The sequence below is a fragment of the Trichechus manatus genome, unplaced genomic scaffold (genome assembly GCF_000243295.1).
Source record: "Trichechus manatus latirostris isolate Lorelei unplaced genomic scaffold, TriManLat1.0 scaffold00092, whole genome shotgun sequence".
Taxonomy (NCBI): Eukaryota; Metazoa; Chordata; class Mammalia; order Sirenia; family Trichechidae; genus Trichechus; species Trichechus manatus.
The window spans coordinates 7,637,738-7,662,197 of NW_004444028.1; the positions used below are offsets into that span (position 1 = coordinate 7,637,738).

Below are 24,460 nucleotides of genomic sequence, written 5' to 3' on the forward strand. Positions count from 1 at the left end.
TCCAGTAAATGGCCCAAGCCAGCATACCTGACAGTGAGGGTACGTGTAGTGGGGTCGTCTCTGTGAAGCGCCACTCCGCATTGTGTTCCGTTGTTCTCCTTAAGCGGCAGTATCTTTTGGGATGCTTCTGTTACCAAAACCCATGCCTACTTTTATCATTTTAAGTCTTAGTTAAATGAGACCTTTTAGGTCATTGATGAATTACTGTATTAATTTACAGGGAAGCATTAAATCGCATTTCTGATGAGGCATACAAAGAGAAAAAGTCATGGCACTGAACTAATGAAACAAAAATATCTTTATGAGTCTCCGGAAAGAACTTTAAGAGATGACAAATTAGCAAGCGGATTAAACTGGGGACGGGAGAATCTATAGCTCTGCTGCTTCTGTTCTGCCACCAGCTTTGATGGACACCTGAAGACCACCAGTCTTTGCTGTCATAGTTTTATCTCTATTGCCTTATTCACTGTATTTGAAAAAAATACAGTAGTCCCCCCTTATCCACGGGAGGTACATTCCAAGATCCCCATGGGCGCCTACACTGAGGCTAATACTGAACCCTGTATATACTATGTTTTCTCCTGTGCATACATACCTATGATAAAGTTTAATGTATAAAGTAGGCACAGTAAAACATTAACAGTAATTAAGAATAGAATAGAGGCACTTTACGGCTGCTCTTTGGCATATCCGAATTGCCAGCATCACTACTCTTGCGCTTTGGGGCTGTTAATTAAGTAAAATAAGGGTTACTGGAACACAGGCACTGCGGACTGAGGTTGACCGCAGGTAACTAAAACCGCAGACCCTTGGCTAAGGTGAGACTACTGTAATGATTTTGAGTACTATGTGATAGCACTGTGCAGAATCCCTGCCTTCAGAACTCACAGTTTCATGAGGGAAGAACACCTGCAACAATTAGTAGGTAATACAGTAATATATGTGATTATGTATCTGTGGTGGAGGGGGCAAGTGGATATGCTCCAGGAAGGGACGGGGTCAGGGATGGACTTCCAAGATTTCAACAAGTTCCCTTCCTGCACAATTAGGAGAGAACATTTGCCTGCTTAGACATTCCAGCATAGGTCATTTCACAAACAAAAGGTGTTCTAAGGGGCTCCCCGATGCAGAGGATACAGTAACCCTGTATCCTGGGCACAGCAACGTGTCTGAACAGGAACGGGACTAAGATCGTGTAGCACATGCCTCTCTGACATTAAGCAGAGTGAGTTGATTATATAAACAACTGATGTTCACACAGGAATTTAAAAACTTCTGTGAAAATACACATCTGCTGACAGTTTTTAAGTCGTTTATTGGAAATCATAGATTTATTTTTTTTTAATCCCACTAATTATTTTGCCATACAAGAGCAAAATTCAAATATAAATATTCAACTTTTTTTTTAATATAAAATCAGTAATATGGAAAAAATACGCAAACCAGCCAAGAGGTAAAAAGGTTTTGGCGGTAACACTGTGGACGTCCATCTTCTACTCAGGCGACCATCCAGGCTGGTAGGGTTTTGGTTTTTCTTTTTCTTTCCCCCTTTGTTGACATTTTTAAAAACACAACCCTGCATTGGAGCACCAAAAAGTTTTTTCTTCCTTTCCTTTTTAAAAGGTTGGAGACCTTTTATTTACAATACTCTTCTCAGTACTTTAAGTCTGATTAAAGGAAGCATCTAGCAACTTCCTCTTATTAAAAAAAAAAGGAAGTGTCCATATTTCCTTCAAATTTAAACCTGTCGCATTCTATTCTAAGCAAAAATAAAAAGTGAACACAGTTCAGGAGAACTCTATCAGCAGATAAATAATTGTTTCACAGAGTACTGCTGTAAACAGGATCATCTCCACAGCTCAATGGACACGATGTTTCCAACCAATGGCAAATTGAAACAGTTACAAGTATCGATACACAGGGTATATGTGGCCAAAAGACCAATGGCTCTTCAAGAATCAACTAGTAAAAATTCATTTTAAATGTGCCTCGTCAAAATACGCTTTGGTTCTCTACACTTTTAAAAATGAGTCAGAAAAATTAAACTGTAATGATCAAAAATCCCTGAACCTACTCTGAAAGCAGCCACAACCTAGAATGTTTGACAGCGACATTTTGATGCTGGTTAAACAATACTAAATTATCTGAGCAATGTAAACAAGCCTCAATTTCCAAAATAGAAAATAAATTAACAAAAAAAAATTCTGTAAACATTAAAAAGCTGCCTGCTAGGTTACAGACATCATCCAGTTACATCTACTGAGAATTCTTCCGTTGTTTTGTGTGCGTCAGACATCATCTTACGAAAGACGCCTCGTAGCTTTTCTCAGTGGGTCTCTGCAGCCAGCAGTTTACAATCAGTTCAACTGCTTTTGCTGCGGGGACTGTTTTGGCCTTTACCTAATCCCCCTTGCGACTGCCATCACCTAGTTCTTTCTACGGTGAGGGGCGGTTGTTTGCCTCGTGGTCACATTTTTATCCTGCCTTAAAGGAGCCCTGGTGGCGCAGTGGTTAAGAGCTACAGCTGCTCACCAAAAGGTCGACAGTTTGAATCCACCAGCCACTCCTTGGAAACCCTACAGGGCAGTTCTACTCTGTCCTGTAGGGTCGCTGTGAGTTGGAGCTGACTCAGTGGCAACAGGCTTGGTCTGGTTTTTACAAAATAAATGTGACTATCTGTTAGAGCTTAGCTACATCTCTTTGAGTGCAAGAAATACGCAGCTTTACAAATGCTTTAGCCTCATTCCAGTAACTTTCCTATCAGTTCCTTTCTGCTTTCCAGTTGGAAGTATTTAAAAGTTGAAGATCACCTATAATGGTTATTTTAAGTAAAGAAGAGATTTTGTAAAGGTGCTTTTGCTTTGAATTGATGTTTAATGCTCTCAATTAAAAATCCTAAACTTGGAACAAAGTACAAACGATGGTTTATGAGACCTTGCCAGGGAGAGGTGGGCTAATTTTAGTAATCATTACAATGATTGAGACACAAAGAATTGTATTTTATAAATTATGTAGAGAAAGAGGCTTTTAATGTTCTGTCTTTCCTTTTGAAGCTTTCTCCATTATTCTTCTCTGCAAACCGCATTTAAATAATTACCTTATATATAGACCAATTTGGGATATTTAAAAACCAGTTGAAAATTCATGAAATTAAAACCAGCTTATGTGAGTTAGCGGCGATTCCTCCCGAGGGAAGGACGTTACGGGTAACAAAGTGCCCGGGTTTTGTGTCATTTTCTAATATTCAAAAAAAGCCACATAAGGAACCAGTTAGGGTAGAGTTAACGACTTTTCTCACATTTCACATCGAGCTTTGAAAAAAATACATGAACATATTTTCAGTGAGTCCAACACTATTTTGATACAGTAGCTACATGGATGTGACAGTACATGATCTGGCTGTTCGTCTTGCACCTTGTGTACTTTTCTAAATCGCCTCTCAATGAGAGGAGGTTTTCTTTTACTAGATTCATGTTCTTTCTCCTGTGCCAGCGTCCCTCCCGTTGCCACCTCTGCCAAGTGCTCTTTCATAAAATTAAACCTGTATGTATACCTGGTCCAACAATAGATTCATTTCTTTAAAATGCTATACTGTACATTCAACTGGTATTTTCCGAAAGCAGTTCCATATACTGGCTTTAAGTGAGAACTTGAGTTTCCCTTTGGTTTTTGTTTTCATATAAACATTTTCTAAATATAAAACCCCTTGAAATGAATTTAGGCAATGAAGTAGATAAGTTATACTGAACAGCTTGTAGGCAGACTCCAGGAAACATTCTGAGAGACTGGGCTTTCAAAATCTCTGTCTCTCGTATTCATTTTGCTTTGGGTATAGACACACATTGAAAGGTTTTTCATCCAGGTTTGGCTCAGTGACAGTGAAAACAAACAACATTCAAGTACTACTAGACAAACGCGGCCCTACAAGGGTAAGTGTCGACATAGCTCAGTTTGCAAAGGAGAGCTATCTTAATGAACCTACAGTATATTTGACCAAAAAAACCTTTTGAAATCGTTTTTACTTTAGGGTCTGTGGCATCCTCCCAAAGTTTCTGAAGGTCTTGGACATGTCCATGGGATGTCATCATTTTATCATAGATGCATGGATGATAAGGAGTTTTACCTTCCCCAGAAAAAAACACATGGTATTGTGGTACAATCCCCATTTTATTAGCACAGAGGCCCATGAACACATCGTCTATGTAGAGACTAGAGTTAAGCGTCTGTGATGCCTCGTAGACTTTGGTGGCGACATCATTGGAGATCACGTAGGCAGCACCAGCCGTGTAGTCGGGGTAAGCCGGCCACTGGTACATTTCATAGGAGACGTAGTATTTGCTCTTTTTGTCTCGAATGGGAGGGGCGCCACGATGAACACGACCAATCCAGAGATCTTGAACACCAATTTGTTCTAAACTTTGAAGGTACTCGACAAGATTTGGCATGTGAATAAATATGTCGTCGTCGGCAGTCATAAGGAATTTGGCGTGTGGACAAAAGGTATTGGCCCAACTGAACTGAAGAAGTAATTTAAGAGTAAGATTGTAGAAAGAATCAACAAAGTCTTGCTGAATTATATCATTATACATTTTATCTTCCCGAACTAGTTGTCTTTGTAATTCTTCCCGCTTCAGTGGATTGGAAGAAGTCCCCAAGACAAACAGGGTTTTGATGTTGGCCTTAAGCTGGGACCGAACATACTCCTCATTGCCCCACGTTCTTCTAATCACAGAACGACGTTCGTAATTTTCAGGAGCAGTCTTTACAAACAGCAGGAGGAGGACGTCTTGTGCTCGACACTTCTTATCATGGTTGATCAAGTACTGGAAGCTAGGAATGTCCTCGGAGCTGCGCTTCACAGACAAGGTGTCATTCACAAAGTCGTAGCTATTTATGAGGTATCTGTAAGAGTAGGACTTCATGTGGCTTAGGATGTGGTTATCCAATGGGATCCAAAAACACATGAGGCTTAGTATAAAACAAGTGGCAAGTAATTGAAAAAACAGCCATTTTTTGACTCTCCTGCTGCCAACAAACATCCTCATATCCATTCAGGTCTACTTCTATTTGGGATCCGTTTTAAATGCGTACTGGCTTCTGGGAGACCATAGAACTGTGTAGTCTTCAGAACAGATGTCCATCTTAATACATAGTGATAATTAAAAATGAAAAAGGAGCTTCCTGTTAAACAAGATACGGAGCACAGTGTGGAATGTAGACGCTGGAACCACAAAGCTTCTCCACGCTGGCATCCTTTGTTGAGGTCAGTGAGGAACCTCATGCAGCTCTCTCATGTACTTCCTCTGTGAACTCTTAAATGAGACCTGTTGGAGTCGTAAAGAGAAAAGATGAAAGTAAATGGGCTACTTAGTTACCAAAAGGAAACAAACTACTCCTAATTCCTGAAAAACCAAATGTAACCTGAGTGATGTGGACAAACAGTAATGAGGCAATCAGTATTTAGCAGAGGCGAAGAGCTACCTACATTTTTAGGGGCGCATGGGGAAGGAGAAAGAACTACTCTATACTGTCTTCCCATTCGGAAAACAGACCCTTTTCTCCTCTCAGCCTTAAAAAAAAAAACAAAGCATCCAAAATAGCTATCATCTTGTATACTTAAAGTTCAGATTTTTCAAATGGGTATATCCATGAATATATTGGCTTGAATATAGTCAAGAAGAAAGTAGCTATACAGTTCATGGCAAACTACTGGATGAAAAGAAAGGTCCCAGCACTAAAAAGTCTATTAAAGCTTGCCCCAGGAATAAGACTTTTTTTTTTTTTAATCAAAGTTCAAAATCAAGGAGTCGAAACAGGCTTCTCAAAAGCCATAATCCAAAAGAGAAATAAAGTCCCGATGCATGCTATGACATGGGTGAACCTTGAAAACATCATGCCCGACATGACAGGACAGATATTGTACGATCCTCCATAGATGAAATATCTAGAATAGGCCAATGCATAGAGACTAACGTAGATTAGAGGCCACCAGGACCTGGGAGAGAAGGAAACGGGCAGTTATTGCTTAATGGATACAGAGTGTCTGTTGGTGGCAATGAAAAAGTTTTTGAAATAAATAGTGGTGATCGTTGCACACTCTCCGCCCCACCCCAGAAAAAAAAGAATAGTCTCTCTTTCTAACCAACATTATTTTCATGAGCCTCAAATCTATAGAGTTATCTTCCTTCTGTAATTTTTCATGTGGAAACTCAACAGGCGTCTTAAACTTAAACGTGTGCAAAATGAGGAAGCAGCAGCATTTAACCCACATGGGTACCAGGGCTGGCTCAGCCATTCTACTTGTTATACTGTATCGTGCATCTAAGCCAGTATCTGAAAAACCAGAATGACACCCCTGAAAGTCTTGACGCAGATTAAATGGGAATATGCGTAGCTATGTATACAGAGGTAGGTAGATAATATCCCTAGTCCACAGGGAACACTGAAATGCCATTTCTAACCCATTCTGCTACTTCTCCCCCAAAACCTGCTACCGCCGTTTCCTCCAGCTACGCCTGCTGGCGCTTCAGGCGTCTAAGCCAGAAATCTGAAAGTCTTCCTCTTCCTCTAATCCCACATCCAGCTGTTTGATCCTGTGGATCGCTTCTTCTCAGTCTCTCTTCACCCATGCGTGCTGCCATCACTTCCACCTGCAGCCGACTAACTGAGCTCCTGGCCAGCCCAGCCTCCAGCCCACAGGCAGGGTGACCTTTCTAAAACGTAGATGGAACCACAATGCTAACTGGGCTCTTCGCACCCCTTCAGGGGCTCCTCGCTAGTTAGTGACGGGATGAGGTCGATTATGTTAGATTTAGAGATGGATACAGGATCCCTCAAAACCAAACCAAATCTAACTCACACGCACACACACACAAAAGACCAGATTTACTGGTCTGACAGAGACGGAGAAACTCCAAGAGTATGGCCCCCGGACACCCTTAGAGCTCAGTAATGAAGCCACTCCCGAGGTTCACCCTTCAGCCAAAGATTAGACAGGCCCATGAAACAAAACGGAACTAAATGGGCACGCCAGCCCAGGGGCAAGAACAAGAAGGCAGGAGGGGACAGGGAGGTTGGTAATGGGGAACCCAAGGTGCAGAAGAGAAGAGTGTGGACACGTCGTGGGGTTGGCAGCCAATGTCACAAAACAATGTGTGTATTAACTCTTTAATGGGAAGCTAGTTTGTAAACCTTCATCTAAAGTACAATAAAGGGGAAAAAAAAACCCTCTACCCTCGAGTCAATTTGGACTCATAGCGACCCCATAGGACAGAGTACAACTGCCCCATAGGGTTTCCAAGGAGCGGCTGGTGGATTCCAACTGCCAGCCTTTTGGTGAGCAGCTGTAGCTCTTAACCACCGTGCCCCCGGGGCTCCCCAGGATCCTTTATGATCTGCTTTTTTAGGTACTCCATTACATCATCTGACACACCCAATGTTTTGGCGGATAGCACAGCCCCGCTTGCTATTTCATATACTCCGGCCTTTGCACCAGTAGTCTTGTGGCCCGGCATGCCCTACCTGCCCTCCACTCCCAAGTTCTCATCGTACGTTCTACAGGCATCCTTCTCCGGGAAGTCTGGATTGGGGTCACTGTGGCCCCCAGACATGTTTCCCATTGGCGGTTACCGCAGCACCTTCTTCCACCCATCGTTCTGTATCAAGACTTTCTGTTGCACTGCCTCCCTCAGGTACACCCCTCAGTGAACACCCTGAATGGCACGCATGATGCTGGAGACACACCGCCTCAGCCCGTAGGCCAGCGCCTGACACCAGTAGGCATTCGCCAAGTCTTGGTGCAGAGGACCATCCTGGGGGTAGGCACTCGGGAGGAACTGGGAGTCAGGATGCCCAGCCAGGTGCCACCCCAGATGAGGTCCATGTTACCACTGCCTGCCATGTACCCTGCACGTCTTCCCCTACTAGGAGACAGCACCCCCTACCCTTCCTCAGATTCTGTCCCCAGTACTTACAAGCAAGACACTTTCTTGCCTGGAGAGGTAGGCTCTCTCCCCTCAGGGCTGACACATGGGTCTCCTGAGCCTTCTAGAGGCTTGACTGGGAGAAAGCAACTCAGGTCCCTGAGCAGCAGGGTCCACAGACTCCAGGCTGGGCTGATAGCAGAGCCCATATCACAAGCCCCAGGGCAAAGGCCCTGGTTTTATGCCCAGAGGTCTCGTCTTCAGGTGCCCCCCACAGACACTTTGTCCCAGACACAAGGCCAGGTGTCCCCGGGAGCAGCCTGCAATGTGCCCAGCCCCACTGTGGGACCTCCTTCCTGGCACCAGGGCTTTCTGTTTCAGCTGTATTTCCCACCCCTGTGACCACTCCGTGTTAGGGTAATAACCGCGGAGGCCGGCATGCAGAAGGTCCAGAGGACAGGAATTAGAGCCAAGCCCTGCCGAGACTTTGTCCGGAGACCACCAGCACAGGTAACACTTTATCCTCTGGGGTACGGATTTTAAAACCAGCTGCACACTCCAGTTAGGAAGCCATAGGCAGCATTTTAAAAAAAACAGAGTGGAGTAGAGAATAGCAGACTGTAGCACACGTAGAGAGTGTATGCATCATTTTGTAAAACTGTGAGTTTTAGACATTGTGTGTTCGGGGCTGTAACGTAAAATGCATTTGTTGTTGTGCTTAAAAAACCCTGTTGCCTTCCTTTCTGAAAGCCAGTCTGCTAGAAGACAGTGGGGCATTTCAGGTCCTTTTGAAACGAAAGCAACCCGTCCTCAAATTGGTGGTGGACGTTTCTTCAGGTCATTTTGAGCCTGGAGGGCACACGATGGCTTGCTGGCATCATTCCAAACCGAATCAAACCAAACCTGCTGTCACAGAGTCTGTTCCAACTGACAGCGACCCTACAGGACCGCGTAGAACTGCCCCATAGGGTTTCCAAGGAGCGGCTGGTGGATTCAAACTGCTGACCTTTTGGTTAGCAGCCGTAGCTCTTAACCAGTGCGCCACCAGGGCTCCAGTATTACTACTGTTGTTTTGTTGTTGTTAGGTGCTATGAAGTCAGTTCTGACTTACAGTAACCCTACAGGACAGAGTAGAACTGCCCCATAGGGTTTCCAAGGAGCAGCTGGTGGACTCAAACTGCTGACCTTTTGGTTAGTAGCCAAGTTCTTAACCACAAAAAAAAAAAAAAAAAATTTCTGACAAGTCAGTTCCAACTCATAGCAAGAAATACTGCTATGGGGAATAGAGCAATAATCGCAGTTTCCCCCCTTGGATCGGCCAGGACTTCTGGACTGGACAGGCTAAGTCAAGTCAGAAAGACGGCAGGAAATATTAGTTTCTGAGGATGGCGTCTGCTTACACTTTGCAGTTACTCATTCGGGAGGCTGCTTCCTCTCAGCCTTGCAACAGTGCTCACTCAGCAAGCGCCGCTGAAGCCCCCCGCCTCTTCCGCTCTGTGTACGAAGGAAACTGCAGGCTCGGACAGAGGGAGCAGAATACTTAATGGAAGATTTTAAGACAGTGTTAAGTATTGAAGAACTCCAGGAAAACTCTCAATTGAAACTCATCTGCAGTGTCTCCAACAAACCCTGAGAAGGAAAGAGAGAGGAGAGTGATCTTTGAAACCTGATGGATCGTAGGCGAAACTAGCTTCCCGTTCCTGAGCGGATGTGCTCAGGTGCTACAGCGCCAGCTCAGTCTGCACGTGCTCACAGCTGTGGGACAAGTCTGAGCTTCTCGCTGGACGACCAGCCCACGAGTGCTGGCCCTTCTTCCCTGTGAGCTCCCCCAGGACACAGACGTGCACTTGGTTCATCAAAGGCACTACTGTCTCCATAAAGAATCAGGTCTGTTGCTCACTAGGTTGGGGTGCAGTTGCTGCTGGCCCCTTAAGATTAGTTGTACCTGCTCCCCCTCTGCACACCCCCCGCCTCCACGTATCTACCTCTTTTTCCCGTATTTCCGAAACTGTCCTCAGAGTCAGAACCGCTTTCTGAAAAATGACAAACCCGGCATGAAGCCAACAGCCCACCCGCTCTGTGGACCCGGACCAGCACGTGAAGCGCTAAAGCCGCAATTTCTCCCGCATCAGCAGCTTGAATTGCTTAGCCGCTGTTTACATCAGTTACGACCGGATCTCACTGATGGTGTTGCTCTAGGAGGGGAAGGCTTAGGAGAGGTGAAGGACTCTTCCGTATGACACAGCTTCATTTTATAACAAAAGAACACCCCAACTCCCCCAAAGTCAACCGCAGTCACCAGGAGGCCTTTCCCAGACAGAAGCAAAACCACCCCTTCCTCTGAGCGTGTTACTTACAGCTACCCCACGTCGCACCCACTCTGGCTTTTCTGAAAGAGACCAAGTAACCTGCAATTTGGGCGCTCGCTCTTCCGGTTTGTGCAGCGTCTTAGAGCTTCTTGAAAGCACGTCGTCTAGCTTCCACATTCAAAAGGCAGAGGAGGGATTGGAGAGGAGCCCACCAGCCCGCCCGATCTAGTGAAAGAAAATGCTGGGCCTTACAGGAAACAAAACGATCCCAGTAATGAATGCAGAGCTCAGCAACGTCCACACAGCCCGCTGTGGGCGCGGGCGCCTTTGCCCGCCGGCCTTTGTGTGCCTGCCGCGCTCAGCCACTGGCCAGCAGGCTGGAAACTCCAGGGCTGTCCCTGTTTGGGGCCAGAGTCATTGTGTAACCGCGGGCAACCTTCACCCCACTCTGACCTAGTGGTTTAATTTGCAAATTGGGGCGAATACTGATGCAGCGTCACCGAAGGGAGATAGAGATGATGGATGACTTCAGGACCTGCTGAAAATGTGAAGCAGGAAAGAGCGGGAGAGAACAGGACGACGGATTGCTCCGAGGAAACATGCAAATATTTAGAGCACAGCTCCTTGGGTTTGCTTTATCCGGATTGGGGAAGAGGAGTAGCTATTGTTAGTATTCTCTTTTCTAATAGATAGAAGTTGTCAGAAGAATAAAGAACGGAAGTAGAAGTAGGAGCATCAGAAAAGAAGGTGAAGTAGGAGCATCAGAAAAGAAGGTGGTAGACCCCACCCCAAATACTTTCCAGTCCGGGACCCACGGCTCTCAGTTACTCAAAAGAATGTTTCTTCACGAGAGAGCTCTTTAAACTTGTCTGGAAAAAGCGAGAGTTGGTGCACCCAAGGCTGCAAGTTTCCCTACAATGACCGCTCCCTATTCCTGTCTCAGCCCTGCCAACAACCCGTTTGTTAGTGAGTCTACTTTTATGACCCTAAAATATATGCAAAACCTACTATAAATTTTGAAGCTTTAATCAAGATGGTGAGGTCAGCACTTCAAGTGCAAGTTAAACTACTTCCTTCCCCGTCCAATGTTTCCATTAATCCTACAAGCATTTGAGCATTTAGGACGCAAGTACTTACGACAGACATGGTGGAAGGTCATGAAAAGTATTTCATAGTGTCCGTCCTCAAAGCATTTACACTCAAGTCAAGATAAGACTCAGTCCCCACGGCAAAGAACTGGCACACCTTGGTAAAGTACAGTGTGTCAGCTCCGGGCATGAGAGGAGCGTCGCCAGGAGCAGAGAGATCACTTAGTGTGGATTAGTCGAGGGATGTCAGGGAGCCTGAGGACTGAGGGGATCAGGTGGCTGCAGGAAGAGGAGCGGTCTCTGTCTCAGGCAAGGGAAGAATTGCCGAACTGCAGCCAAGACAACCCTGTGGGGGCCGTTCCCCTCTTGTCGTATGGTGTCCCTGTGAGTCACAATCGACTTTAGGCACCCAGCAACAATATATTTGAGAGTAGGTGTATATGTGAAAGCAGGGAGGTTGGGGCCGTCTTATGGGGAACCTGGATTATCAGGCAAAGCCCTCTGAGTGGGAACCGAGGGCAGCAGGAAGTTACAGAAGTGTCTGATTTAAATGGGAATGCCCTTGTTCAGCAGTCATTAAGCCAAAGGGGCAGTGGTGTGCAGGGTGGCATGCAGAAGGCCTGGAGATGAGATTGCTTACACCAGGGCCTGGCACTGACGCAGGGTGAATGAGGAAGCCTAGTCCAGGGAGGTGCAAGTGGGGAGAGGAAGGAAGGGATCAAGAAGAGCATTTCAAGGAGAATGAACACCCAGCAGTGCCTGATGAATGACCGGGCACGGGGAGTCAAGGAGGAGGAGGAGGAGGAGGAACAAGAGGAGTGAAACCTAATTTCAGATGTTACTGACAGGAGGGGAAACCCATCTCCTGAGTTAGGAGTGGGAAGGGGGCGGATCTGGTTTTAGGTTTGTGTTGACTTTGAGGTGTTGGGGAGACAACAAGTTCACAAAGTCTAGCAGGTGATCTAAGACTGGAGTTAGACAGGCTTGAAGATCCAGGTGGGAGCTGAGTATGAAGATCACCGATATCATGGGCTCTCAAGGGGGAAAGATGAGCAGAGAGGCTGGAAGGAGAAATGTACTCAGGGGAAATGAGAAGAGGGAAGAGTCAAAGAAAAAAGTATTACAAAGGACTGTTTCATCAGAAAATTTAAATGGGGTTAACAAATGGGTAGAAGGAGACAGTGGCTAAACAGGACAGACAAGGCCCTTGTCGTGGAGCATGGACGACAGATACTGACGCAATAGTTAGCCTTGTGCTGGGAGCCACAGGAGGGTCTAAGTTAGACTCAGCCCCACTTGGAGGTTGAGGTTGAGGTTGGGAAGGCATCTCTCACGACAAGAAGCCACGCTGAACTCGAGACCCGAAGGCTGAGTGTGGTTAACTCGAGTAGGCAGTGGGTTTGCATTTATAAATGCAGATTTCTGTTCCCGTCCAGATGTTTCTCGATCACTCCCTCTGGTCATTGTTGTGATATAGGAACAACAGCTAACCTTAGGGAAACTACATTATTAGATTTTGTTTAGTGGACGTACAACCCTTCTAAGTCTAAGGAAATCATATTTTATTATGTATATATATCTATTTTTCACATTACCTCCCACACATTCAAGACAACTTATCTGGAAGAAAGTTGTTTATGTGACTTCACTGCATTTCTTCCGGAATCTTAAATTCCCACGCATTCACTCTTCAACCACAGCCTCTAAATACTCATTTGGAACCCTCTGCTCCCCATGTGCCCACCCACCCAGTGATCTCCCACCTTTCTTCCTTTCTCACCTCTCTGTCTCAAATGCATGATCATCCGACACCCTTGCCCACCTCCTCTCCCTGGTTTCTGTCCTTCTCCCCGACGACCTCAGACCCTGATCGCTCTCGTTCTCTGCTCCTACACCAGCAGGGCTGCAGGAGAAGCCATCACACCAGGCAGCCAGCATCACCACAAATGCAAAGATCTAGCTGTAGGCAGAGGATCAAGGACATGTGACCATCCTTTTTCTTGCCCTGCCCCCTCTCCCTCTCCCAGCCTCCACAGCAGCCACACTAACCCCCCACCCCGTGCCTGCCCCGTCACTCTCAGCTGATGGCTTCACCTCCTGCCTCGTAGAGAATAGAGAAGACATCAGGTACATCCTCAACGTCTCATCCCTAATTTGTGCCTCTTCACAGGGTCCCTGGGCTCACCAACACTCCCCACTCCCTCTTAAAACACACTGCCTGCAGCCCCCTGTGTGCGGAGAGTCATTGCCTGCAGTGGACATGTCTGCATTTGTACAAACACACTGGAAACAAAAGGTCACAAATACTACTAACACTTATTATATGTAATGGAACCCTGGTGGCACAATGGTTAAGAGCTCAGCTGCTAACCAAAATGTTGGCAGTTCAAATCCACCAGCTGCTCCTTTGAAACCCTATGGTGCAGTTCTGCTCTGTCCCGTAGGGTCGTTATGAGTCAGAACTGACTCGACGACACCTAATAACCACAACATTATCTGTAATGCACATTTCTATTCTTTTTTTTTCTTCTTCCTTTTAACGCTGGTTACCACTTCCCAAAGGGATTTTATAAACCATTTATGGGTTGTGTCCAGAAAAACTGATGATTCACCAGCCTGGATGGAATCAAAGTCTACCATAAAACAGTCATCTCTTATTCTGGCTGTAGCCAAAACAAAAACAAACCCTGAAATTCTGTATAAATGGACACTGTAATTTAATGGGAAGATTAATGAATTAGAATTTGGAGGTATTAATATGCAAGAAGAAAACCAAGTAGTCTAACCACTCCATTCTAGCTCTAGTATTTGTCCTTGCTGGGGAAATAAAATGTTATAATGACCCTGCCCTTGAATAGTCTCCTAGGAAATAGGACTGGATTAATGATTGTCTTCATTTAAAAAATCAATTTAATATTCAGAATATCCCCACGAGTTAGAATATCCCCCACAAGCCCCAGTGGTGCTGAGGGGCATACAGACATGTAAGATCCCTTTTATAACATTTATAAAGTACAGATAGGAGCTGATGAGGCTCCTCAAGGAAGTCTCAGGAAAAAAAAAAAAGCCTAAGGACTTTTTACCTTTTGTATTTAAACTTTTCGTACTTCATATTTGATGAGAGATACAATTTTTGGCTCCTACTCAACCATAAAAAAAACCTGTTGCTATCAAATCAGTTCTGACTCGTAGCGACCCTTACAGGACAGAGCAGAACTTCCCCCTAGGGTTGCCAGGGTGGTGATTTTCACAGAAGCAGACTGCCACGTCCTTCTCCCGCAGAGTGGCTAGTAGTCTGAGCCTCTGACTTTCTGGTTAGCGCCCGAGCACTTTAACCCAGCACCACCAGATTCCTCTATTCAAGCAGAACTAACTCGGAAGATAAAATATTCCATATCGTCTTTATGTTACATTTCATTCTCCATTCTAATATTTTTTCCTGGATTGTTCTGATCATCTGTCCCCTGTTAAACATAGCTAGGACCAGTCTTTAGGAGCCAAACTGCCATAGTGAGAGCAACCAGGATAAAAAGCCCTGAAGGTACTGGAAAGGATACCATTTTATCTGCACAGATTTGTCGTAGTGAATTATGTGTAGTACTTGGTAATAAGAAACACATCTGGTGACTGTTTACTGCTAACTGCCTGCTCAGTCTGTGGAAGAGGGAAGGGCGCAGCCTGAAATTTGAAAGTAAAACCAGCTGCTGTCAAGTCAGGGCCAACTCCTGGCTACCCCATGTGTGTCAAGTAGAACTGTGCCCCTTAGGGTTTTCAATGCTTGATTTTTCAGAAGTATACCACCAGGCCTTTCTTCCAAGGCACCTCCGGGCAAACTAGAACCTCCAACCACCCATAGATTCTCACATTTTAAGTGTGGAAAATTAGATATTCTTGCAATTGTTACATTAAAGTCTTTAATTCAAATTTGAGTGCTTCCAATACAAGGCCCATAAAAACGGGAAATTCTGCTCAATAGCTATCTTCCAGCGTTTCTGAGGCTGTGACTTCAGCTATGAAGCTGTAGCTCAAGCCGTGGGCAAAGATGAGGGCCGCGTGGAGTTGTTCCTTCTCCACGTTTACATAGACTTGTTCTTGACTCAGTACTGGTCTGATGCCTTTAAGTTCCAGTCTAGCGTGGATGTGGGCCAAATGGAAACCCTGGTGGCGCAGTGGTTAAGAGCTACGGCTGCAGGTTTAAACACAGAAGAAAACATTCTTTGATGGTTACGGGGGTGGGGAGGGAGGGTAAGGGCTATTCATTAACTAGATAGTAGATAAGAATCATCTTAGGTGAAGGGAAGGACAGCACACACTACAGGGGAAGCTAGCACAACTGGACTAAACCAAAGCTAAGAAGTTTCCTCAATACAAATACTTTGAGAGACAGAGTAGCAGGGATGCGGGGTCTGGGGACCATGCTTTCAGGGGACATCTATGTCAATTGGTGTAACAAAGCTTATTAAGAAAATGTTCTGCATCCTACTTTGGTGAGTGGCATCTGGGGTCTTAAAAGCTTGCAAGCGGCCATCTAAGATGCATCAATTGGTCCCAACCACCTGGAGTAAAGGAGAACAAAGAATACCAAAGACACAAGGAAAGTATTAGCCCAAGAGACAGAATGGGCCACATAAACCAGAGACTTCATCAGCCTGAGACCAGAAGAACTAGATGGTGCCCGGCTACCACCAATGAACGTCCTGACAGGGAACACAACAGAGGGTCCCCGATGGAGCAGCAGAACGATGGGATGCAGATTCAAATTCTAGTAAGAAGACCAGACTTAATGGTCTGACTGACTGGAGGCGCCCCGGAAAGCATGGCCCCTGGACTCTCTCTTACCCCAGAACTAAAACAATTTTCAAGGCCAACTTTTCAGACAGGGATTGGACTGGACTGTGGGACATAAAGTGATACTTGTGAAGAATGTGCCTCTTAGTCAAGTAGATACAAGAGACCAAAGGGGCAGCTTCTGTCCAGAGTTGAGATGGGAAGGCAGAGAGAGTTAGGAGCTGGTTGAATGTTCATGGGGAATCAGGGGTGGAGGGGAGGAGTGTGCTGTCGCAGAATGGGGTGAGCAGTTGGGGTCTCATAACAATGTATGTAAAAATTTTTGTATGAATTGCAAACTTCCACTTAAAGTACAACAAAAAAAAAAAGAGCTACGGCTGCTAACCAAAAGGTCTGCAGTTGGAATCCACCAGGTGCCCCTTGGAAACTATGGGGCAGGTGTACTCTGTCCTATAGGGTCGCTATGAGTCGGAATTGACTCATCAGCAGCGGATTTGGTTTCTTTTGGTGGGCCAAATGGAAAGTTGGGTTCTGAAACCTGTGGTGTGAATCCAGTAACAAGATCCCTAGCTATATAAACTAAGTTACAGGTTTCTTCTTAAGTTAAGCAGGAGTGTAGATTTCTGTTCGCTGAGTGTGGGTGGGGAAAATAAAGACGAGGAAATACCAGTGAACAAACAGTTAAGGACAGGCCCTGAAAGCCACTGAATCTGCCCAGTACCAGTTTGATTATACAGAATTTTAACAAATAAAAAAGCTGACATGTAAAGTAGGTGTCAGAGGGCAGAGGGGTCCAACGTTTGCTTTCCTAAGCTTAGCCCTCTGTCTTGAGTCTTGTGACATAGTTGTCTGGGTTGACAGGGCTGCTTGCTCTTGTAAACACAGTTCTTAGGGTTGGTTGGTTGGTTTTTTCTTGCCAACCAAAGCAATAAACTCCTCCTTCTGACCATTCCAGCAACAACTGCTAACATGCAAGGAAGTGTGTGCTATCACCAGGTACTATTCCGATATGCGTGTGTATAGTGTGTGTGTATATATATATACTCTTCAAGCCTCACGACAACCGTCTGAGGGAGAAAGGATCACCCAGTTTTGCAGAAGGGGACACGAGGCACCAAGATACCAGGTTGACCACGTCACCTCCGTAAATTCCAAATCCTGTGGCAGCTCAGAAGCAGCTGATGAGTTCTAGGTCCAGGCCTGAGCTCCTCACCTCCCTGTCTCCCTGGGCACTGGTACAGCTCTTCCTGGAGTTCCCGTTGGGATAGGAGGGCAGGGCCAAGAGAAGCAACCCAGGAAGGCAGTGAATTTGCTTCACTGTCTGAAGCCTGTTGGGCATTTCTGTTTTGCTACCATCTGCATTTTGTTCGAGCTTGTTCTAATTTTCTCTGTCAACATACCCTTTTCCTCATCGTCAATCTTAGTTTTGCTTCCTCCCAGCGGCATGGGCACTGCTTTACTAGACAATGGGCGAGACAAACCTCATGACTTAACGTCTTTCCTCCACAAAGATCGGGGGACCTAGGGAACAAGATCCAAAACGGTCAGAAAACTCCTAGTGACCCTATGGGACAGAGTAGAATTGCCCCGTAGGGTTTCCAAGGAGTGGATTCGAACTGTCAGCCTTTTAGTTAGCAGCCAAACGCTTAACCACTGCGCCACCAGGAGAGTAAAAAAAAAAAAGCTGGAGGAAGGAGAGGGATGGGAAGGAGAGTAGAGAAGAAAGTACAGGACTCAGAGAGGATGTTTTAAACAAGTATTTGATGAACAAGTAATATGAAAGGAAAGGAGAGAAGCTGTACATACACACACCCTGGCCCTGCAAAAGCTGTCATTCAAAAGCTGTAGCAAAACGTGCGTATTTAAGGGCAGAGAAATGTTGAAGAAAACTGTAAAGTCGGCTCATGAAACGATACGTAAGATGTGGACGTGACCAGTAGTGCTCCGTCTCAATTTTTACAGCTAGTGGACAAACAGAAGTACCAGCTTACCTCTCAGTAGGAGGAAAAGTTCCTGCTTCAAATGCATGTCTCCCTTTAATATGGCATAAACGTGCTGAAAATGGCCACCACTCCCAGCCCCGCCCCTGCCACCCCTGCAGGCAGTTTTCAGACACAGTGACTGCTTTATATGGGTCACTAACAGATCAACGTTCTCCCAAGCTAGGATCTTCCAAACGGTGAGATTTCTTAGATGGCTTTGCCCCAGAAAAAAACTGACCAAGGTACATTTGACATATTGAATTTAGTGGAGGGGTGGGGAGGAGAGTGAGAGAGGTGGGGCCAGTGTAAAATTCCCCCATCACCCTGATGTTGGAAACCCCTGTACACAACAAGGTGCTCTGTGAAGGAAGAGATGAGCGTGGGGAGATGAAGGACATGGAAATTGGGGAAGGCTTTGTGGAAGATGAGCAGAATCTGGAATAATGGCTAGAATTTGAACATGGGTTTGGGGTGGAGAGGAGGAGAAGAGACAAATCAGAGAGAGAGAAGGAAGAGAGGGGCAGATAGCTGGTTTAAAAGGTTCAGGTGCAGGGAGCAAAGAGAAAGGCATTCCAGGAGAGACTATTAGAGGAATTTAAAAAGCACACAGTAGAAGAAGTTGTAGCTTGAGTGGAGAATGCCAGATAACTTGGCTAGGATGAAGTGAGAAGATTAGAAAGGTAAGCTGAGGTCAAATCATAGTATGAAAAATGGTGATTGAGAAGTAAGGTGACCAGATGACCCAGTTTATGTCTGTTGTCCAGTGACAGTCCGTATGTCCCATTGTGGACATAACATTTAAAAACAAGATTTCATTGAGGGTTTATAACACAGAGCACAAAAAGGTTAAAACAAAAAAAAAAACCGTTGCCATCAAGTCGATTCCAACTTATAGTGACCTTATAGGACAGAGTAGAACTGTCCCACAGGGTTTCCAGGGAGCGGCTGGTGGATTTGAACTGCCGACTTTTTGGTTAGCAGCTGAGCTCTTAATCACTGTGCCACCAGGGCTCCACATGTTAAAAGCCACTGCCGTCAAGTCAATTCCATCTTATAGCAACCCTACATGATAGAGTAGAACTGTCCCATAGGATTTCCAAGGAGAGGCTGGTGGATTTGAACCGCTGATCTTTTGGTTAGCAGCCAAGCATTTGACCACTGCACCACCTAAAAAGTAAAAGATGGTGTAAAACATAAGGTGTTGTGGCGCAATGGATTGCCTCTATATGGCTTTTCTTGCCATGGTCTTATAACTCCCACCAAATAATTGTGTGGGACTATGCAAATAAGGTGCTTGTGGCCCACCAAGTGGCTTGGACAGCCTGCTAATAGTAATGCAAATAAGATGCATGACACCTTTGGGTGGGGGGGACCATGCAAATAAGGTGTATGGAACCCTAAGGAGGAGATTGGTCAGTTTTGCTATTCCGCTAGGCTTAAAATGAGCCATCCCAGAGGCAGAAAAGGGGGACCTCACTACCACCAAGAAAGAAGAGATGGGAGCAGAGCGTGTCCTTTGGACCCAGAGTCCCTGCTTTGAGACCTCCTAGGCTCAGGAGACAGAGAGAGCTGGCAGAGAGAGACAGACACGGTGGCAGAGAAATGGCTGCAGCAGAATCAGGAGTCCTGCACCAGATGGCTGCAGTGGGCTTCGTGGCCCACGGAGTAAGGAGGTTAGAGTGGAGCTAGAGAGCTGAGTGCCTTCGGGAAGGAGGTTTCCTGGTGGGGTGGGGTGCCCCTGGGCACTTGTCGAGGGAGCTAAAGAGCTTTGTTAACATTTGCCTGAGCAGAGCAGAGGCTGGGCTGAGGGCCAGAGAGAGGCCTGCTTGTGGCATGGCTGAGAAGAGGCTATCCTGATGGAAGAACTGTATCCTGAGTTGTTCCTGATCTGAATTGTAACCTGTTACTTCCCTAATAAACCCCATAATCGTAAGTATTGTCTGTGAGTTCTGTGTGGCCACTGCAATGAATTATCAAACCCAGCAGAGAAGTAGAGAGTGCCGTGGGAGGGACAACTGGTGTCAGAATTGGTAAAGATGGCAGAGAGAGGAGGCATGTCTGACCTCTGCCTCATAGGAATCAGCTTTGGGCTGATGCTGCTGGTGATTCTCTCTCCTCCCCTTTGTGAAGTTAGAGATCAGATGCCCCCCGCCCCGTGCCATTTTTACAGGTGTATATATGGCATATGTCTGTCTCAGCCGGTCAACGTTTATTGTAAGTTAACTACCCTTTGTTGAGCACCTACCCATCACATGCTGTGTAATCGGCTGCAGACAGGATATGGTGAAAGCTTCAGAGACATCTCGGGTGTAGCCCCTTTGCCAGAGTAAGGAAGTATCCTGGCATAACCTAGAGTCTGGCCTGATGAGGCAGGGCGACCTGAGAGAGTGGAAAACCAATGTTGAGAATGTGAACGAAGGTGACTGATACGCCAGCGCTTCCAAGTCACGGGAGTTGACTCGTCTCTGAACCAGTGTTTCTGAGAACCATCTGAGATGATTTTTTGACAATGTGTGGTTCAGATCAGGTGTTCAGTACATGCTAATTTCCTGTCTCTAGAAATTATTCAGGTATCTTTACCGTGATGGTTTATTTCGTAGATGACTGGTAGTTTTTAGGGGTTGTTTTCCTTTCAGAATGATAAGCTGTACTATTATTATTCTTAAAAAATATATTTATTAGATATGATGGCTAAGGCCCACATAACTGTTGAAACTGAGCGTATAAGTACCATTCTTAATTAACTGAACACGGTCTTCCGTTATCCTTGACAGAAAAAGAACAATATGTTCTCACAAACACTTAAAATACATTTCAGTGAAGATGACATTGGTGTAAGATTATAAGCCAAAAAAACCTATTGCCATCAAGTCGATTCTGACTCATAGTGACCCTATAGGACAGAGTAGAACTGCTCTGGTGGGTTCAAACTGCCAACCTTTCGGTTAGCAGCCGAGTGCTTAACCATTGTGCCACCAGGGTTCATAAGATTATAAGATCCTGCAAATTATGGAGAAGAAAATCTGAATCATTTTGCTTAAAGCACTATCAAAAAGTAGAAAGAATTGAGCATATACAAAATCCTCAAAAGAAACAGTACATTTTGTTATTTTGAGAGATTATTCTCAATTCCTTCCAGTTTCTTTCTAGTCACATCCCTTTGTTCTGTTACGTAGAGTCTAGTGCAGCTGGTCCTTGGAAAGAACTTGACCCTTTACAATTTGAAAGTCACCACGTGCAGCGATTCTAGCCAAAGTGACCCATTTTAAAAGATGACCCATTTTGAAACCCATGAGTTACTGTTCACGCTGTTCTATATTTAAGAATTAGAAAGTTATTTCCTTTTCCTACAGTCTCACCATATGACTGAGTCTTTTTTCAGAAGGGAAGTGTGATCTCCAATTTAATGAAATGTAATGTGGCATTTTGACTTGCCAGGGCTGTGTACTTTTTTCTGAGCATTCTTTGGCCCTCTGAGCTTTCTTTGTGGTCGAAGTATCTGTATGCAACAACACAGCTGGCTCTTGCTCATCTTTCACTTCCTCAGGAGCAGTCTCTCTGGCCTCCAGGCTCAGCTTTCCCTGTCACAGTACTTGTCCCATCCTGAAATCGCACTGCCAGCCCCTAGACGGCTGACATGGGTGGGAGCTGAGCCAGCCTCATCTTCAGAGACCACAAACAAACAAACAGAAACACCCCAACCAGTTGCCATGGAGCCTGTCCGGACTCATGGCGACCTTACGTGTAGCAGAGTAGAACTGCTTCATACGGTTTTCATGCCTGTGGCCTTTTGGAAGCAGATGGCCAGGCCTTTCTTTCTAGGTGCCTCTGGGTGGGTTTGAACTGCCAACCTTTTGGTTAGCAGCGGAGCAGTTAAGCGTCTGTGCCACTGAGGGACCTGTCATCCTCAGGGTGCTCTGTGAGTACTCACGGAGAGCCTGTGGGGGCAGGGGGAGATGGAGAAGGAGCAGGACAGAGGGGGATCATTTTAACTGTTTAATGAAAACCTTTCAGGTTTTGGATTTGTCTTGCTTTAAAAACAAAAAGAGTTGGCCCCCAAAAAGCAGGGTCCCTCTCTTGTGACAAAGTATAAAATCTACCGTAAGTTTCTTTCGAGAAAGCTAAAGCTGCTGATCACCAAATCACCCTTTCAGAAAGCTCAGGGTGGGATCATTTCAGGCCACCTAACAGGACGACTACCTTCAATCATTCTTTTCTGGGTCACTTTCAGCTTCTTACATCCCTCTCCCTTCCCCCATAGGGACCAAGCAAAGTGTCCCAAAATAAAGGCACAGAGGAACAAATCCAATTCCAATGGATGTACTTTAATTGGAGAATTTTCCTAAATATGAGCTTACAAGCCATCCCCAGCCACTGCGAGGTTCCGGCATTGGTGTCCTTTAACATAATGGTCCGTAACCTAGCAAAGTCAACACCGGGCAAGAAAAATACGAAGTGTGGAGTAGTGAGTGGAGTCTGACTAGAAGTTGCAGCTTTTACCTGTATGCTATCTGAACAGGCAATTAGTGTCACATCAGGATGCAAAATAAAACGTGGCAGGGCCAAAGGAAAGACAGCGGCGGAGAGCCCCCTCCCCACCCCCAGCTAGGAAGAGATCATTTCCCAGTCTCCACTGCTGCCCACTTCCATGTCTCCATGTCCCCAGCCTGTAAGGCGCCGAAAGCTTGCGGTTTCCTCATTTCCAACCCAAGGCAGGCTTTCTACCCTGGGAGGGGCAGCAAGATTGGGGTCCCCAGCCAGAAACTGAGGCCCGCCAAGCGCGCCATCCGCCTACGGCCTCCTGCTCTGGTCGATTTTGGCATCGCGGCGCGGCGGCCTCGGCCCCGGAGAGGGAGCCAGCCTGGCCCCGGGGAGTGCCCTCCCCGCCCCCCAGAGTCCCGGACCCCCAGCCTACCTGCCTCACCCGGGCGCGGCTCTGCCCGGTCCCGGCAGCCGGCCAGCGCGAACAAAGGCGCTCCGGGGAGGGAACGCGCCCTCTTCCCGGGCCGCGCTTTCGGGTGGCGGGCAGCCCTCGGCCGGTGGCGGCCAGGGCCTCACCAGCTCCCGGACGTTGCTGGGCCGCGCGGGCCGGGCCGGGGCCGCGTGTCCGGGCCCGGGGTCTGTGCCAGCCGCGCCTCCGGAACCCCTGCGCGCATTCCAGCCAGACGTTCTGGGGCTCCCCGGGCGCGGGGGGCGAGCTCCCTTCCTCCGACTTCCTTCCCCTCTCCACCCACAAAGATCGCGCCCAGTCCAGGGCGGGCTGAAGACTCCAGTTGCCTTTCCCGGAGACAGAGATCTGCGGGGCAGAGGCGGGGCGCCCTCCCCAGTCCCGGCACAAAGAGCAAACGACTCGCAGCATCCAGCCTCCTTCCCCAAGCGTGTGAAAACTTCCCCAGTAGGCGATCCCCGGCGGCAGACAGCCTTTCCACTCCGGGCGGAACTCGGCCCCCGCGAGAAGGCGGGTGGCTATAGCGGATTTTTTTGTTTGGACGCATAACCATATTAATACCAAGTGAAACAACCGCTGTCAATATACTTCTCAGTTAGAAACAATTCTTTCCAACGCGCAACAGTTAGTCCTACACGGAAAGTGAGTTGTTACTGAGTTGCAGTTCTCCCATGATCTTATTTTCATTTTAAAGCAAGATCCGTAAGGGCAGGCGACTGGAGACCGCTTACCTTCCCCTTCTGGGCGGAGGGCTAAGTAACAAAGAAAAGTCAAGCTAAGGGTACTTCGGCGGCTCCTTTTCAAACTACAGGGTGGGGGATGGGGTGGGGAACCCTCTCCCCCCAAAGATTTTACCTCCAAGCCCGGCTTCATTTCAAAGGGAGCTTAAAGCAGCACTCACCCAGTCCAAGCCCAGCTCCTTAAAACTCCCAAATCCCAAATCGGACGTCGCCTTTCCTCCTTGCATCCAAGCAAAAGTCATTTGTTTCAAGAACAAAACTTGCCCGCTTTGAATCTTCGGAGAGGACGCGGAACGGCCCAATGGAGGTGGGTCCAATCAGGGACTGGGCCGTAGGGCCGGGCAGCCGCAGTCTCCCCGCGGTGGCTCACTGGCACAGCCCAGCCTAGCCTGCACCCTAGTGCCACCGCCCCGGGTGTTTATGAAGGTGACAGGACCCGCCCACATTTGTTCGTATCCGTGGATCTGAACTCCAGGAAGCGGGTCCCCGCCCTACTTCAGTAGTGGTCGTGGTTAGGTGTCTAGTTAGACTTACGGTGACCCAGCGTACGACAGAGCAAAACACTGCCCGATCCTATGGCACCTGCACGATCACCGCTGTGCCTGATCCCACTGTTGGCAGCCATTGTGTCGGTCCATCCCATGGGGGGTCTTCCTCTTTTTTGCTGACCCTCTACCTTACCA

At 46.7% G+C, this 24,460-nt stretch overlaps 2 protein-coding genes across 10 annotated transcripts in view; one reads left to right on the forward strand and one right to left on the reverse strand.

The window, feature by feature from the left end:
- MCF2L2 (MCF.2 cell line derived transforming sequence-like 2) overlaps window positions 1-24,460 on the forward strand; it is a 235,619-nt gene that overhangs the window by 152,509 nt on the left and 58,650 nt on the right. The window lies entirely within an intron of this gene.
- B3GNT5 (UDP-GlcNAc:betaGal beta-1,3-N-acetylglucosaminyltransferase 5) lies at window positions 91-24,184 on the reverse strand. 9 transcript variants are annotated; one of them, XM_023736819.1, is made up of 3 exons: window positions 23,939-24,184; window positions 9,323-9,551; window positions 91-5,324 (listed from the first exon to the last, which is right to left on the reverse strand). In XM_023736819.1, exon 3 carries the CDS (start codon window positions 5,049-5,051, stop codon window positions 3,906-3,908), a length of 1,146 nt encoding a protein of 381 aa, XP_023592587.1. In that variant the 5' UTR covers window positions 5,052-5,324; window positions 9,323-9,551; window positions 23,939-24,184; the 3' UTR covers window positions 91-3,905. The 9 variants fall into 9 exon arrangements, with proteins under 9 accessions (XP_023592587.1, XP_023592585.1, XP_023592584.1 ...); XM_023736817.1 differs by lacking the exon at window positions 9,323-9,551 and adding an exon at window positions 20,335-20,468; XM_023736823.1 differs by lacking the exons at window positions 9,323-9,551; window positions 23,939-24,184 and adding exons at window positions 20,335-20,468; window positions 23,005-23,877 and having other exon boundaries at window positions 5,049-5,324.